Genomic DNA, 17,529 nt, shown 5'->3' on the forward strand with positions numbered 1-17,529 from the left:
GCAACTTCATGACACAGGTCCATGACATTTACAAAACTATTAACCTGCATAGCTTAATGTTATAGTCTAGTATACAGAGAACTGTTCATAGTTTTTTTTATATATATTTGTTTTTTTTTTATAAACGGGCTGACTGGGACAATGCTATGATCAAAAAGCCTATAACGTTAAGCTATGCAGGTTAATTGTTTTGTAAATATCATGGACCTGTGTCATGCTACAGACGTAGCCAGCTGCTAGTAGTTAGCCGCAGGCTAGAGCCAACATTGTGACAACAACGGTAGAGTTAAGCCATGGTAAGTAAACAAATGTTTTCTGTAGACTGATTTAATAGTTAGGTGAAGTTTGATATCTGGCATTAATTGTGACCTGTGTCATGCTATAGACTTAGCAGATAGCATCTATCTGAACAGATGTCGTCTATTTTTTTTAAACGGATGAGATCCTGAAAAACGTACTTGGTTACTTTCGTAACCTCGGTTCCCTTAGAGATAAGGGAACGAGTACTGCGTTGCAAATGCTATGGGAAACTCGAGAAATATTGAAGCCTTTATTTTAAAACGCATTGCAGCTGCACAGCAAGAGAGCATCATAGCTCGACTGAGCGAGCTGATTGGCTGTGCTGCGGCAACTGCACGAACCTATGGCGAGTCAACAGAGGTAAGCGGTCCAATCGGAGCGCTTGGCACTTTGCCAACCTCGAGCACACCAAAATAGGCGTGGCCAAAGAGTATAAATTCAGAGAAAATGCGCCATATGACAGGTTTAAATCGACTGAAGCGAAGCACCTGATATAAGCGAAATAGCACGGCAGGCAACGCACAAGGGTCACTAAGTCACACATAGGTCTGGGTCGAAAGAGCCAGGGCCCCTAAATGTAGAGAAATTGTGCCTGTAAAGCGGGGACCTCTAGGTTATAGAACCTTGCAAATGTGGACGGGGCGGACCAGCCGGCCGCCGCACAAATGTCTTCAATGGGGATCCCGCTGGACCATGCCCACAAGGAGGCGACGCCTCTTGTGGAATGAGCTCTTACACCTATGGGGCACGAAAGACCCAGAGAGGTGTAGGCCAGAGAGATGGCATCCACGATCCATCTTGACAGTGTGAGTTTCGTGATTGGCAGCCCTTTGGTGCGGCCCCCGAAACAGACAAAGAGCTGTTCAGACTGTCTGAAAGAGGCAGAACGCTCCAGATATATTCTCAGAGCTCTGACGGGGCAGAGCGTGAGGGCATCGCTATCTTCTTCCGACATGGGAAGAGCTGATAGGGAAATAACCTGGGCTCTGAACGGGGTTGAGAGCACCTTTGGTACATATCCATGTCTTGGTTTAAGGACGACTTTGGAGTCATTAGGCCCGACCTCAAGACAGGAAGCGCTCGTGGAGAGTTCTTGTAAGTCCCTGACCCTTTTAACTGATGCTAGTGCTAACAGCAGAGCGGTTTTAAGAGAGAGGGATTTCAGATCAGCCGACTAAAGCGGCTCGAAGGGAGGTCCCTTAAGAGGTCCCTGCAGAACCAGGTCCCAGGCCGGCACCGAAGGTGGCCGCGGCGGGTTAAGTCTCCTGGCTCCTTTAAGGAAGCGAACAATGAGGTCACTTTTACCCAAGGAAGAGCCAGCCACCGGTGAGTGAAAAGCTGCAATAGCTGCTACATACACTTTGAGCATGGAGGGGGAGCGTCCCGCGTCCAACAGCTCTTGGAGAAATGTAAGTACCATTGGTACTTCACAGTTAAGTGGGTCGAGGTTTCGAGCTAGACAACAGCTGGAGAAAAATGACCATTTTAGGTGGTAGAGCCGTCTTGTGGACGGAGCTCTAGCCTCCATTATGGTGTTTAGGACCCCTTCTGGGAGGCCTTGGGGTACCTGCTGAGGGGCCATACATGAAGGGCCCACAAGTCGGGACGGGGGTGCCAGATTGTCCTGTTCGCTTGCGTGAGGAGGTCGCTCCTCAGCCGGATTCGGCCATGGGGCTGTCGTGGACAGGTCCATTAGCTCTGAGAGCCAAATCTGGGTTCTCCAGAGGGGGGCTACAAGAAGGACGTCTTAGTTTCATAAACTGTAGCCTACAGTTTATGTGTAGGCGTTTCTCCGAGCTTGACCAGAGGCCGGAGGCAGGCCCCTCGTACAGGGCTCCCCAACCGAGGTTGGAAGCGTCTGTTGAGATAACCCTCCTCTCTGAAACCAAACCCATGTTCACACCCTGCTGGTACCAGCTGGTGTTCTTCCAGGGGGCCAGAGCTCTGGTACAGCGCTGGTTTACCCTGATGTTCATGAGGCCCGAACGCCACGCATGGGCTGGAATTTGCGGCATTAGCCATAGCTGAAGGGGGCGCATACGCAGTAGACCTAATTGGAGTACTGAAGATGCCGAAGCCATAAGGCCCAAAACCCTTTGAAATGTTCTGCGGGGTACATAGGAGCCCACTTTAAACGATGCGGCGAGCCGCTGTATTTATAGAGCCCAGCCCGGCTTGGGCATGCTCTCATTTGAACAGAGTCGAGAACTCTTCCCAGGAACGTGATCCGTTGGCTGGGGGACAGCACACTTTTGGCGAAGTTTACCCTGAGCCCGAGGCATTCTAGATGGCCAAGGAGCCAGGCTCTGTGATTGTGGGTCTCCGCCTCTGACTGAGTCAGTATGAGCCAGTCGTCGAGGTAGTTCAGGATACGCATTCCCCGCTGTCTCAGGGGGGAGAGAGCCGCATCCATGCACTTTGTGAATGTACGAGGCGCTAGAGCCAGTCCAAATGGTAGGACTGTGTATTGATATATCTGCCCCTCGAAGGCGAATCTTAAGAATGGCCTGTGATGGGGGCTTACTTGGATGTGAAAGTAAGCGTCTTTTAGATCTACTGAAAAGAACCAGTCTCCTGGGCGGATCTGCGCCAGGATGTGTTTGGTCATGAGCATCCTGAATGGCCGTACCATGAGGGCCTGAGATCTAAAATGGGTCTCAGGCCACCGTCTTTCTTCGGGACGAGAAAGTAACGGGTGTAGAAGCCCGACTCGCTTTGTGATGTGGGAACTATCTCGATCGCCCCTTTTGCTTGCAGACTCGCCACTTCGGAGTGGAGGACATGAGCCATAGTGCTCCCTACCGAAGTGTAAGTTATAGCACGAAAGCGCGGAGGTCTGCGGGCGAACTGAAGCGAGTACCCGTTCACTATGATATTCATCACCCAATCTGACACTTCGGGGATGGCTTGCCAAGCCAGAGCCCGATAAGCCAGAGGCTGGATCATTTCTGAAGGCGAAGCGCCCGGGTACGGGGGCTCGACCTGACAGAGGTTTATGTGAGGAAATTTGCTCGATCTGTGCTCTGTGTGGGTTGCTGTTAAAACAGTGTTTGTGTGCAGGCGTGCATGACAGATGACGGGCCCATGTTCTGCATTTAACACAACTCCGCCGGAACTGAAGAGGGGGCAGTGAGAGGCACTCAAGCAATCTTCAGGGGTGGTCCGGCCGCTGCGGGACAAGAACCCCTCTTCCTGCCGGTTAGGACGGCTTCTTAGGCTCATGGTCCAGCGTGAGCTTAGGCCGGGGACCTTGGCGCTTGGGGAGCGGGTAGCGTTTCGCAGGCTTGTAGCGTGGGCCGGTCTCAGCCGCTGGCCGGGGCTGATAGACTGACGGCGTTGGTTTCTCTGGCTGCAGCGTGCTTCTAGGGTGCCGTGAAGCCGAACTGGAGAGCTTAGGTAAAATGTGCTTCATAGCACTGGAAGCCTTCTGAGCCTCAGTGAAGCGCTCTGCGAAGCCGCTGACGGAAGGGCGAAGAGACCTGTTGTGGAGACTGGTGAGTCGAGGAAGGCGATCCTGTCCGTGTCCCTGATCTCGGTTAAATTCAGCCACAAGTGGCGCTCCAGAACAACCAGGCTGGCCATGTTGTGGCCGATGGCTTGAGCAGTGGTCTTAGTGGACCGTAGTGCCAGGTCCGTAGCACTGCGGAGATCTTTGAAGGTGTCCGGATCGGGTCCTGAGTCGTCCATAGCATGGAGGAGTTTGGCTTGGAACACCTGAAGGATCGCCATGGTGTGCAGTGCAGAGGCGGCTTGACTGGCGGTGGCGTAGGCGCGACCGGCCATAGCGGAAGTAGTCCTGCACGGGTTAGACGGTGCGTCGCTTTCGTTCTCCAACTGCCTGCAGTGGGAGGGCACAGATGAGCAGCGACCGCTTCCTCTAGCGGGGGGAGCTTTACATAGCCCTTCTCCTCAGTGCCGTCAAAGGATGAAAAGGGCGCACGCCAGGATTTAGTAAGCTCGTTGTGGACCTCAGGGAAGAATGGAGCGGCACGCTGGAGAGGAGCCTGTTGGCGCCCCGGCAGGAACCATTCATCAAGGCGGCTTTTAGCGGGCTCTTCTGACGTAGCGAGAGTGAGCCTGGATCGAAGCGCTGAGACCGGCATGCTGTCACACGAAAGGCAGCCGCCTGAGCACGCCGAGGCAGACAGCACACTGGGTGTGTCTGTCCGACACGTGGAGGGGAATCTCACAGGATTCGCAGACGGGGAGTGGCATTTGCAACAACGCGCTCTGCTCTTTCTGCGCTAAGCCCCAAAAAATGACAATTTAAACATGCTTTAAAAAATGATCTGTTGGGTATTTTGAGCTGAAACTTCACATACACACTCTGGGGACATCAGAGACTTATTTTACATCTTATGAAAAGGGGCATAATACGGGACCTTTAAACATGAAATTAGCAAGTGTGCTAGATAATGACTCTTTCTGAGGAAAATGCAGGATGGTTTGTCAGAAGCTGAATTGGCAGAATTTAATGATCTGCAAAATCAGTTAGACTCAGTGTATAAGAAGAAGGCAGAGGGCGCTTTTATTCGCTCTAGAAGAAGGTGGCTAAAGCAAGGAGAACAAAGTAGCCTACAGCATATTTCTTCAGAATGAAAAAGAATTATTTTAGAAATTGAACTATTAACTCTTTAAATTTAAATTTAAACGGTACGATTATTTCTGATCCCAAGGAAATCGGCACATTTTGTGCAAACTTCTACTCAAATCTTTACAACTCTAAATATTGCAAAGACTCAGCTTTGTCTTTTTTCCAGTCTTTGAAAGATGTTAGGACATTATCTAATGAAGACAGAAGCACCTGCGATCGTGATATATCCATTGATGAAATAATTGAGTCTATTGAAGCTCTTAAGAACAACAAGTCTCCGGGCACAGATGGGCTGACAGCCGAATTGTACAAAAGTTTTGCTTTAGAATTAGCACCTTTCCTGCTTGAAACGTATTTGGAGAGAATTGCTTCTGATACACTTCCACCTACTTTACTTACTTTACCTAAACCTAAGAAAGACATTATTTTGATTGATAACTGGCGTCCAATCTGTTTGTTAAACTGTGATTATAAGATATAACCCTAACCATGGGACCTTATTTCGGAAAAATATTGTATGGTATATTCAATGGCGAGAGACAACAAATATTTTGATCTCGTTTGAATTGTGCCCTGAATTACTCATATGATGTTTGTCAATTTAAAAGATACATTTTAAAGTCAAGAAAGTCGCCGTTTGAAACTGTTGAGGTATAAGACTGAAAATACGTAAAAAGACTACAAACCCAAAAGGCGCACAAGTGACGTCATTCCTTTTCTCTCAATGAATGAAGCTAACTTTACTGAAGCTAGACCCTCATGACATTTTACTTTGTTTCCAAAACCCATCTTTTTCTGAAAAACAACATTATATAATTAATCTTTTTATCATTTTGGCGAAATTTTATATTCATAAGACAAAAATAACTCAAAAGAAACCCTCCTTTATTGCCTTCTATAACACTGATCTAACAATATTGAAACTCTTTCAAACATGAGATCACAAAATAAAAAGCTTATAAAAACAATACAAATATTAAAGCTTTTCAATTACATATAACTGCCCTGATATTTTATACTTATATTTTTGTATTTGTTCTTATGTTTATGTTTATTTTTTATTTTTGTTTATCTGGTAAAATATTTTGAGCTGTATTGTTAATACTTTGTAACCATTTTTTTTTACTTTATTTTTTTATTTTTTTTTATTTTTTGCATTGTACTGAAATGTTTTTGTATTTGAACTGACTAAAAAAAAAAAGTATATATATATATATATATATATATATATATATATATATATATATATATATATATATATATATATATATATATATATTTACCTCTAAAAAAAAAAAACTTTACTGAAGCTAACGTCTGTCATTTTTTCTATAGTATTACGTTATAATCGTAACGTTACGCCGTCATGCCTGAGTGTTTTGTACCAGACTGCACACATACGAGCAACGGTGACGTACATAGTGCAAGACGAGAGTTCAATGAGCGATTTTCACATAAAACTAAATGTCTTCTGTTTTATGACAAACTGCGACTTTCTTGACTTTCATAATTATCTTTTAAATTGACAAACATCATATGTGTAATTCAGGGCACAGTTCAGACGGAATAAAAAGATAAGTTGTCTCTCGCCATTGACTACCATACATATTTTTTCATTTTTTTCCGAAATAAGGTCCCATGAGCCGGAAGCGGAGGAGAGGGACTTATGCTGCGTTCCAGTCCACTTTTAGACACGCACTTGCGAACTTCCCTAAGCACTTCCCCTCGGGGGAATCCCTGCCGCCATTTTGAAGTGCGTTCCACTTCGTGAAGTGGACGAGGGAAGTTTATACAGACCCTCGTTCCCTCGATTTTGACCGAGGGAGCGAGTCTGCTTCAAATGTACACTTCAGGCACCTATATGTCCCACAATGCAACACGATTGTGACGTCACCGCATATCTCGTCTAATCACCACCACACAGACAACTCTATGATATATTAATTATAATTTTTTTTTAAATTTAAAACAACCCAAACACACCTATAAACATTTGGATGCTGCATTAAACAAATTCTTAAAGGGAAAAAAATGTAAATAATAAATCAACTCCACAGCTGATTACAAGTGATCAAGTGCTTAGGACGTTCCAGTTCAGCCCATTGCAGTTTCCGCCAGTAGTGGGCACTCGCAATGACGTACATCCGAGTGAACGAGACGAAGGGAAGTTAGCAAGTGAAGGGCATGACAATTTTGGACTGGAACGCAGCCCTGATCTCCCAACAATTATGCACTCCACACTCCTCTCCAGTAGGTGGCGGGAATGCACAATTTAAGTTGGTCTACCAACCGCTATTAAAGAAGAAGAATTGGCTTGCCATTCCCCATGCTCGTGGTCGACGTAATCGAGTTGTTATGCGACAGCCTGCCGTGTGCCATCTCCTTTACTGCTCATGTTGGGACGGTATGAGTGGTGAGAAGTACAGCTAAACTATGCTGTCATTTTAATACATAATACGTTTAATTATTGGTTATATTACGCATGTTGTTTTTTAAAGAGAACTCCTGCTCTTTTATTCAAAATTACTAAGTAACTCACTTAATTTCACATGTGTTATCGCTAAATTATTCTCTTCCTGTCCTCTGCTGCATATGAGTACATGCATGTATACATGTATGTTTACTCGTAATTGAAATAAACCTTTCTCTCCTACAGGTACATAAATAGATTCCATTTACTAGTAGTCGCCTCTTCATAATGGTAGGTCTTACACTCCTCTGTAATTTACTAGTATCCTAGCACTTTATAAGGATTCATTTGTTATTAGTTAACTATATTAGTTAACATGAACTAACAATGAACAATATTTATAGTACAGCATTTATTAATAGTTAATGTTAATCTCAGCATTTACTAACTCATTATGAAAAGATGTATCTGTTAATATTAGTTAATGCACTGTGAACTAACATGAACGTTTAACTAACATTCACGAAGGTAAATGCTGCACAAATATATTGTTTATTGTTAGTTCAAGTTAGTTAAATCATTAACTAATTTTACCAAATAAGACCTTATTGTAAAATGTTTCCAAATGTCATCAATAATTATTTGATAAATATGATATTCTAAATTTAACACAGAGTGATAATTCTAAGCACTCTATACTAGCACTCTAGACATTAACAGCATTTGTTATGTTACAGGCCAGTCAGGGTGATGTAGAGGTGTGGTATGCCCATCCAGTTTATGCCCGTTATTGGCAGCACTACCAGCAGGCCATGAACTGGCGGCAGAGGCACAAGCAGGCATACAGGAAAGCTTTGGAGGTTGGCCACTTCCAGGCACTGTATTCCATGTGCCCCTCTACCATGCAGCGTTACTCAGATTGGCATGCAGATAAGAGCTGGAGGAACAATCACAGAGACGGAACGACAGGTAGAGAAGAGAAAAGGGAGAATGAGGCCACCGTTTCAGACAGTGAGATGGAGGAGAGTTCAGATGAAAGCCAGATTGAGTGTGACGTCAGCAACATGGATATCTCAGAAGAGCTGCGACAATACTTTGCCCAGACAGAGCGACACAAGCAGGAACTCAGTAAGTGTTTAACAGCATATGTGGAAACTTTTATTAAAACTGATATATGCATTTAGCCTAGTTTTTCTGTTTTGTGCTGATTCAGCTTTTTTTTATTTTTATTTTTCTTCATTCTGGAACATGGCGATCATATGAGTTCTCTTTTGAGCTACTTTATTGAATAATAATAATAATAATAATTTATGTTTATATGGCGTCTTTCAGGACCTCAAGGTTATTTTAAATAAGTTTTCCTTTATTTACCAAGGTTGAAAACTCATTGAGAAAAAAAAAAAAAAAAAAAAAAAAAAAAAATCCTGTACAAGAGTGACCTGGGCTACATTTCTCAACCAAAAGCATTGTGGGCTAAGTTTATCGTAGAGACCATTGGTGCCAATAATTCTGCGATCTACTAAGGCTTACGATGCTTTTGGGAAATGCAGCTCAGGGGTCCGTTCTTCGTACGTCGCTAACTCACTTAGCTGGATTTGATTGTTGGCGATTTGGCATGATCTTGGATTGTTTGGTTCTTCAACGCTCATCCTAGACTTGCTGTCATAGCAACATGTGCGCAAACTTAAACCTGCTCGGGAGCAGGCTTATTTCATGTAAACAGGATTAGATCGCGGCTTTATAAGCAGAGCTGATACGGGAAGTCCAGCGCAGCGCGATAGTGCACTCTCTGAGATATATATTTTTTCTCGTGATTCGTGAGATTGTCGTTTTTTTGTCGCTTTTAGGTTAAAAACACAGTTATAGGTTTTTTTGTGGCATTTCCAAGCCACTTAAGACCCAATGTTGTAAAGCTGTTTTTTTTTTTTAGGCTATCGTAATTTTTTATGAAGATCATACAATCATGACCATGCCGATTACAGATATGTCACTCAGGCTTCACTAACATGATTGGTACCATAGACTATAGGCTACCATAGACTGCCATCAAGGCCTCAATGAAGGGGATTATGTGAACAGAAAGGGAATTCACAATGTAAATGTGCAGCCCAGTTACTATTGTGATTCTTAATATTCCAGATTAGTAATATTATATCAAATAAAAAAGGCAGTTGACTAAAATCTTCCATATCCCAAATGTGAAAGCAAAATGGCCAGGATATCTGTGCATGACTTAAGAATTTTCAGAGATTCACATTTATGCACATTATTTGAAAGTGGTAAGGAAAGCTCCACAATTAAATATCAAGTTCACTGTACTACACTTATGCTGATCCTAACAGAACTGCATTTTCTCATAGGTGATTATGACATGTTCCTGCAGACAGGTGTTTTATGACCCCATTCCCTGACCCAAACCAGTTACAATGCAGCTCTAGCCAGGACAAGGGCACACAATGAAATGAACTTTGGCTAAAGGGAAGATTTCAGTGTCTGAAAAGTCTGAGGGTTGCACACCTGACAGGGCCTGTGACATTGTTGCATATGCCATATTACACAACATTGCCCCAAAAAAAAACACTTTTCATTAGGCTACATGTTTAATAAGACAAATATGCTTAGTTCCTTGTTTTTTCAATTGTTCTTTGTAAAGAAAAGCCAGTGGTCAAGTGCCTGCAACAAGAGATATTAGACACATGCCTCATGCAACAAATAAAAAGGAAAAGTTGGCTATACACTGCCCACCTGTAGGCTTATGTCTCCTCTGTCTGTGCAGACTCTTCTTTAGGCCTTTCTGTAGATGTGGAATCCTGCAACTTATATTGCAGCCATAAAGCATACAAGTATAAATGAAGTAAAGTTATTTATGCACTTGCAGGTAGGCTAGTTCCTCCATATGACAGTTATCTGAGAGGGTTTATTCACTGTTCAGTGCAATGGAAACAAATGGACATTACAAAGTCTTATACTTTCTTTCCTTTGGAAAGTTAGAAAATGTCCACTTACTGCACATATTTCAGCCACCACTTTCTTGGGAACAGATACAAGTGTTGGTGTATTATGTAAAAGTGCACAAAAGAGGAAAACAGAATGTCATTGCAATGAACTACACTCAGGGAAAAATGTGATCAATAACTCATAGCAAAATATTTTTACATTTAACATAATTGTATCAGTTTTCACTTTCACAAGTCAAAGCAATTCATCATTACTCAAGATTTAACTGTTAAAATTAATACAGCCTTAATTTAATGCTGCAAAAATTATTTTACAGTGTAGGCTACTAAGATCTTTTCAATTTTTTTTCTCAGCCTTTTTCTTGGTTGCTTTTATAAACAGACAACCATTTATTTAACAGTGCCTTTTATAAAAGAGACTATAATATAACTAAAAATTACCATTATGTAGAATATTTTTGTACTTCACTTTTATTTGTTCCCATGTTCTAGTGTGGTGACTCTGACATTACAATGAACAAAGTAATTACGCAATTATTAAAATACAAAAATATAGGCTAATAAGTGATAAAAACATCTAAAATGGCCACTTCTAACGGATTTAAATTGTCTGCTACTTTTTGCCAGCCCTCTCTCCTGGCTTTTGCAGACTTTGAGGTGTTCCCTGGCGTTTTGATTAAACATTAAAATTCTGAATAAACTTCGACTATTAGTTCTTGCTCTGCTGAGGAGAAAAACTGAGCGCGCTCTTTGGCCACGCTGAACAGCCAATAGCAGCGTTGCTGATCAATGTTTCTACTATCGATACATATCCCCTTTTAACCAGCGCATGAACGCGCAGTTATCTCAGATAACTCAATCCAGCGATACTAATCATATCCGGCTAGTGTGTTCGAAGAACCGAGTTAGCCAGATCATGATTCGTACGATGATATCATCTTGGATGTGTCATTTGATCTCGGATGTAATAAGCAACGTACGAAGAACGGGCCCCAGGTCAAGAAGGCAGCAACAATTTACCTGGGGATAAAACAGATTTTTAAAAGTACTGTAAATTAATTTAGTGACTGGAACATGGACAACTTTAAAATATTTAGCAGATTATTCCAAGCAACAGAAGTGTTGCTTAAAATCTTTATTTCTCACACTCTGTTCAGACCTGAGGAACATTAGCTATATCAGGACATTTTGAGCGAAGGTTATAGTATACATTTGTATTGGATAAGCTGAGTGACAAATAAGGAGTTATACCACAGATGGACTTATAAATAAAACAGTAACTTCTCCGCATAGCCAGAGGTGGTCACTCAGCCTCGTCATATAACGTACAATGATGTGGTTTGATAACTACAACCAGTTATAAAACACAAAGCACTGTGAAAGACAGAGAAATTCATAATTCAAGCAAGCAAGCAAACAAAAATGAAAAAATAATATAATTACAAAAACCAAGACCGATATGAAATGAGAATCAGGACAGAGTTAGGTACAAAAAATATTAGAAAAACAGACTGAAGATACAGACAACCCAAAGTCTTCTCTTCTCAAATTTAATTTGCTTAGATTATTCTGAGGAACTGATGGATGAGAGCTTGAGAGGAGCCAGGCTCATTATCCCAGAATGTTTTACACATTAAGCCTGCTTAAAGGAGAGATGCACCCTACTGATTCATTGCAAAATATTTGGAATTATTCATTGTTAAATACTGACCTGATATGGTATGTGATCTTATATTTAAAGTACTGGCTTGTTTGAACAGAATATGACAGTGATTCTAAATGCTAAATACAAATAATAATAAAAAACAACTGTGTATAGTGTATTTGAATGGCAAAGAAAGAGGGATTATAAAAAAAAAGTATCCTGAAGCAATTTTCTCATCAGCATTCTGTCAGCTCCCTTAAATTGATTTCTAGGACATTTTTACCATAATGTAATACAATCAGAATCATTTTCACCTATTTTTGGTGGGTGAAGTTTTGATGCTTATTTATTGATATAATAATATTTTATTCATGTGTTTTGAGGAATGAGCACAATAGCTTATCAATGAGGTCTGAAACTGTTCTAAAGCAGGAGGCTGGGGACTACATGCCTGCAAACTTCAAAGGGGGACCTAATAAGTAAATTATTAAAGTAAATTATAAGTTAATTAAAGTGCCCCTATTTATGCTATTTTAAAGTTTCCTAATGTTGTTTTGGAGTCTCCTACAACAGGTTTACATGAATCAAAGGTCTCATTTTCTCATAAAAAACATTTGCACATCACCACATTTTCAGTGATTCTCAAACGACTCAATCAGAATCAATCTCTTTAAATCCCTCCTTTCCGCGAGCTACTCTGCTCTGATTGGCCAGACAGCGCAGTCTGTTGTGATTGTTCTACCGCGTACAGCGCGTGTGTCAAACAAAAATGGCCATTACCATAACAGGTTAGGTCAGCTCTGCGTGTCCTGAGGCTTCCTACACCGTAAAATAAACACTGTAACGAACAATGACGTCGATTTTACCATATCAATCTGAGTGCGAGTCCGATGATGAAACATTGGAAGAACTATTCATTCAGCCCGAACCTCCATCGCAAGGACAACTCGAGCAGGACGTTTCTCTGTGACACGCTACTCAGTTTGAGGTACATTATGAGATGTTGGAACTGTAATTCCTCACCATAAGCATTAACAAGTGCATGTCTATCAACAAACCGATTACTTTACTTGTACTTATTTATTTACAGAGTATTTTTATAATTTATTGCAGTGAACATGCGGAAACTGTATTAAAACCAGTGCGTGCATTAGCCGAGCTCTAGCGTGAATGACTTATGTAACATGAATGTTGGTAAAACAAATCTTGCTCCATGCTTAATCTTTCCTCAAAGTAGTGAGAACGACAGACAATCTGCATTAATATACACAGTTTTAGGTAATAGTGGTCCACAACTGATCAGCAGAAGTATTTCCGTAAGACAGTAATAATGTCAGTTAGCAAGAAGCAGGAGACCTACACAATATAAAACTCAAAACAAAGTATTTTGAACACCATCTTTCAAGAGCAAGCGGTTTGTGAATCCTGTATTGAACATCGAGATTTGAGAAATCGTCGTCAGTAAAATAAAGGGAACACAGCAAAAGTGTAGGATTATACTGCTGTGCTATCGTGGTAAAGATGAATTTTAACCACTGATTCTTCACATGCTCGTCCTTGGGCAGGGAATAAAAAACTGGCTTTACCTTCACATTCCTCTTCCTCCTCCTGTTTATAAGTTTTAGTGTTTGATTTTCGGGGAGTTTTTATTTACTTGAACATTCATTAATGTCAGGGGTTAAGCCTTAAGTGATGTTCCTACAGTAGTCATGACAATTCTTCTTTCTCTGCTATGTAGAGAAACAACAGCAGATGGAGGCAGAGCAGCAGGACTCTTATGTACTGGCAGACCAAGACTTACACAGAGTTTCCTGGCGCAGCAGCCTGCCTCCTTCAGAGCGTCCGGGAGAGAGGAGGACTGCAGAAATGAAGAAGCTGTATGGTAAAGATGCAGCAAAAATCCAGGGTATGGAAACAGCCATGCAGCTCACCTTTGATCGCAACTGTGACAAAAAACAGCCCAAGTACTGGCCTGTTATACCACTAAACCTGTAAGATGATCAGACCTCCATCATAGCCTGACACAACTTTACAGGATGATGAACCTGTTTTCTGAACTGATCAGAGACTGTTTGGATTCTGTTGTACTGACAGTACTGAAGTGTTGTAACGAATCAGCATATTTGAGGACCTTTCTCATTTATAACACAAACACTTGCTAGGTCCTTACAGACAGATATAGCACTTCAAGAGTACATTTAATAAATATGCAATTGAAGACTTGAACAGTAAAAGCCTCTGACTTTAAAGGGGGGGTGAATTACTGTTTCATGCATACTGAGTTTTTTTACACTGTTAAAGAGTTGGATTCCCATGCTAAACATGGTCAAAGTTTCAAAAGTTGAGTTGTACGTTTGAAGGAGTATTTTTGTTCCAAAAATTGTCCTTCCGGTTTGTCACAAGTTTCGGAAAGTTTTTTTCGAGTATGGCTCTGTCTGACGTAAGAGAGGGCGGAATTTCCTTATATGGGTCCTAAGGGCACTTCTCCGGTAAGATCGCGGGCGCGCGCGCACTCGTAAAACAGAGCAAAAGAGTGAAAGCAGTTCGCCATCAAAGCGCCCTGCCCGGCTTTTGGGAAGCCAATGTCACCAAAGAAGTGTGTTTTTGGTTGCCAGGGCAAGACAACCCTGCACAGATTCCCAAAGAACCCAGCGTTAAGGCACCCGTGGATGGAGTTTGTTTTCCTGAGCATAAACGGAGTTGTGCAAGACTGTTGTTCCCTGCATTTCGACGGTGATTGTTTTATAAACAAAGCCCAGATCGTCTAATGCTTAAGGATCAAGCAGTCACAATGATAAAGGTTTGCGGTCGTGCGTTGGAACGGTGAGTAAAACTGTTGAACAAATGTCTCTGTGTGTTGTTAGCTCGGCGCGTTAGCACAGCTTTAGCTTCGCCCACACGGCCCGCCCCCAGCCGCTCGTTTTTTCCGGAAAGACTCGGTACAGCCAATCTTTCAATTAAAAATATAATAAAACAAAAGACTTTTTGGAGATATGAAGGATGCAATATTACTCTATAGGTACTCAAGATTAACAGGAGATTGAGTGAAAATGAGCATTTCACCCCCCCTTTAATAAAGCATTATCCTCCCCAGTTACACTCACTTTCTTTTAAGGTATCTGTACATTTGTCTATAGTGGTATCCACAGACAACACTGTTCTATTATTAAGTGTGCTTGCTGAAAGCAGGACACTTACTGTTCTTCTTAAGTTTTCTTATTATTATTAAGTGTGCTTGCTGAAAGCAGCACACTTACTGTTCTTCTTAAGTTTTCTTCTTCTTCTTATTATTATTCCCGGGAGAAAAATTTTGGCCAGCTCCTGCGCCTAGGCCCTTTGAGACAGAGACACCGTTCCAACTTTAAAACGTACGGTCAGTACCGGATTAAGTTGCTCGCGAAGATGACATCACGAGTCCATGTCGTTTGTCCGCCACACTGGATTGAACAGAAAGCGAAACTAAATTTTCACAGGTCACAAATTTAGTCCGAACTTCACGAAACTGGACGTGCATGATCCTTGGACCAAGCCTCACAAAAGTTACTAGAAGGATTTTTGATTTTCGGAAGCGTTTGCTCGTCACAGCCAAACGAAATCGGCGGCGTAGTCGCCAAAACAGGAAGTAGTTCATATCTCAGGAACGCTGTCACGTATCGAAACCAAACTTTGTACATTAACTCAAGACTCCAATGTGAGAATGTACAAGATACATTTTTTTTTTTTAAAAATCCAAAATTTTACATAATTTGGCAACCCCCCCCCCCCCCAGCTTTTTGGTCAGCTCCTGCGCCTAGGCCCTTTGAGACAGAGACACCGTTCCAACTTTAAAACGTCCGGTCAGTACCGGTGTAAGTTGCTCGCGAACATGACATCACGAGTCCATGTCGTTTGTCCGCAATATTGGATTGAACAGAAAGCTAAACTAAAGTTTCACAGGTCACAAATTTGGTCCGAACTTCACGAAACTGGACGTACATGATCCTTGGACCAAGCCTCACAAAAGTTACTAGAAGGATTTTTGATTTTCGGAAGCGTTTGCCCGTCACAGCCAAACGAAATCAGCGGCGTAGTCGCCAAACAGGAAGTCGTCCATATCTCAGGAACTCTGTCACGTATCGAAACCAAACTTTATACATGAACTCGGGACTCCAATGTGAGGAAGCACAAGATCTGAAATTTTTTAATTTTTTTTTAATTTCAGGCTAATAGACAAACCCATTTACCTATGTCTATGCAAGAGTTTCACCTTTTAATGTGAATGCATTTATTTAGACAGTAGGTGGCACTGTTGTATTACATTTTCACAGAGCAGCCAAGTCAGTGTATAGACTGCATTCGTTTTTACCAGGTTTGTCTTAATAAATGCAGGCATGAATTTCGTTTTTTGCATTGGTCTATTTTAATCATCTTCATTTATTAATATATACAGATTTGTATGCATGAATTGTGCATTTCCAATCCTCAAAGCAGTTAATAAAAAAAAAAAAAAAAAAAACTTTATACAAAATACATCATGCTCTTCTTCGATAACCGAACAAACAATTCATTGTCTGTGGCTGTGTTTGTGCGTACGGGAAATATGCTGCGCATAACAATAGAAAACAAGGAGAAACGTGCAGTCACATGCTCAAACAATCAACAACGTCGCTCTAGAGGTGCGTTGTGGACTGCGAAGTGGACTTCACAGGGTTTTCCGCCATCTTAAGTTAGAGTCTAATCCGAAGGGAGCGAACATGTTCAGTTCGAAGGGCACGGCCTAGGGAATAAGGGAACATCGATACATCACTTCACAGGAAGTGGAGAGCGATGATCACACACCCAACTGTCATTTCGCGCACCACATCATCACCAGTCAGAACGGTCGTAACTAACGATGGAGGAGTTTACGTATGTGTGTAAGTAATACATTTCGCCATTGTTATACAAATGACAGTATTTTTAACGGTTATTGTTGTGAATATTACATATACTATTTTTGATGATTATAATTTACCTCAGTGAATGCAGCCAGCTTAGCTAGTTTGTGAAGTAAAGTGATTTTATTTTAGGAAGTTGTAAAATAGTGCAATATAATTGTAAATATATAATATAATAATAAAAATTAAAATATGAATGTAGTCCTATATATATTTGTTATATCATAATCTGTGCGACTCCGTCGTTGACTTTCTTTGATGACATTTGCTGGGCGTTTCAAATGAACGGTTATTGTCAGTGAAGTCCACTTCAACTGATATACTGTGCTCAGGGAGTAGGGGAGCAGTGAACACTGCATATGGACCCTGTCGAATGGAACACACATTAGATGTGTAAAAACAAGTGGAAAGCGCGAGCGCGCCGCTGTCTCCTTTCCACAAGCGCTTGTTCTCCTGTGCCGTCTGTCGTTGCTAAGCAACCATGAACTGCGCTCTCCATGATGACGAGCTGTGTCTGAAATCGCTCCCTATCCACTATATAGTGCACTATTTAGGGTGTCGGCCATTTTGTAGTGGTGTCCGAATTCTGAGTGAACAACATCATTCCCTACATTCTTCACTACTTTTACCCACAATCCTCTCTGAATTCGAGTATACATACGATGTACACTTGCTGAGACACTATTTCCCACAATCCAACACGATAA

At 41.7% G+C, this 17,529-nt stretch overlaps 1 protein-coding gene across 2 annotated transcripts; it reads left to right on the forward strand.

The window, feature by feature from the left end:
* Positions 1–7,020: 7,020 nt before the first annotated feature.
* On the forward strand, positions 7,021–16,378 carry gemin8 (gem (nuclear organelle) associated protein 8). Of its 2 annotated transcripts, none has more exons than XM_081394607.1 (4): positions 7,021–7,298; positions 7,551–7,595; positions 8,042–8,432; positions 13,645–16,378. In XM_081394607.1, the coding sequence occupies exons 2-4, from the start codon at positions 7,593–7,595 to the stop codon at positions 13,899–13,901; spliced, it is 651 nt and encodes a 216-aa protein (XP_081250733.1). In that variant the 5' UTR covers positions 7,021–7,298; positions 7,551–7,592; the 3' UTR covers positions 13,902–16,378. The 2 variants fall into 2 exon arrangements, with proteins under 2 accessions (XP_081250733.1, XP_081250732.1); XM_081394606.1 differs by having other exon boundaries at positions 7,049–7,307.
* The last annotated feature ends 1,151 nt before the right edge of the window (positions 16,379–17,529 follow it).

Source organism: Scardinius erythrophthalmus, assembly GCF_964197995.2.
Source record: "Scardinius erythrophthalmus genome assembly, contig: HAP1_SCAFFOLD_49, whole genome shotgun sequence".
NCBI classification, from domain to species: domain Eukaryota; kingdom Metazoa; phylum Chordata; class Actinopteri; order Cypriniformes; family Leuciscidae; genus Scardinius; species Scardinius erythrophthalmus.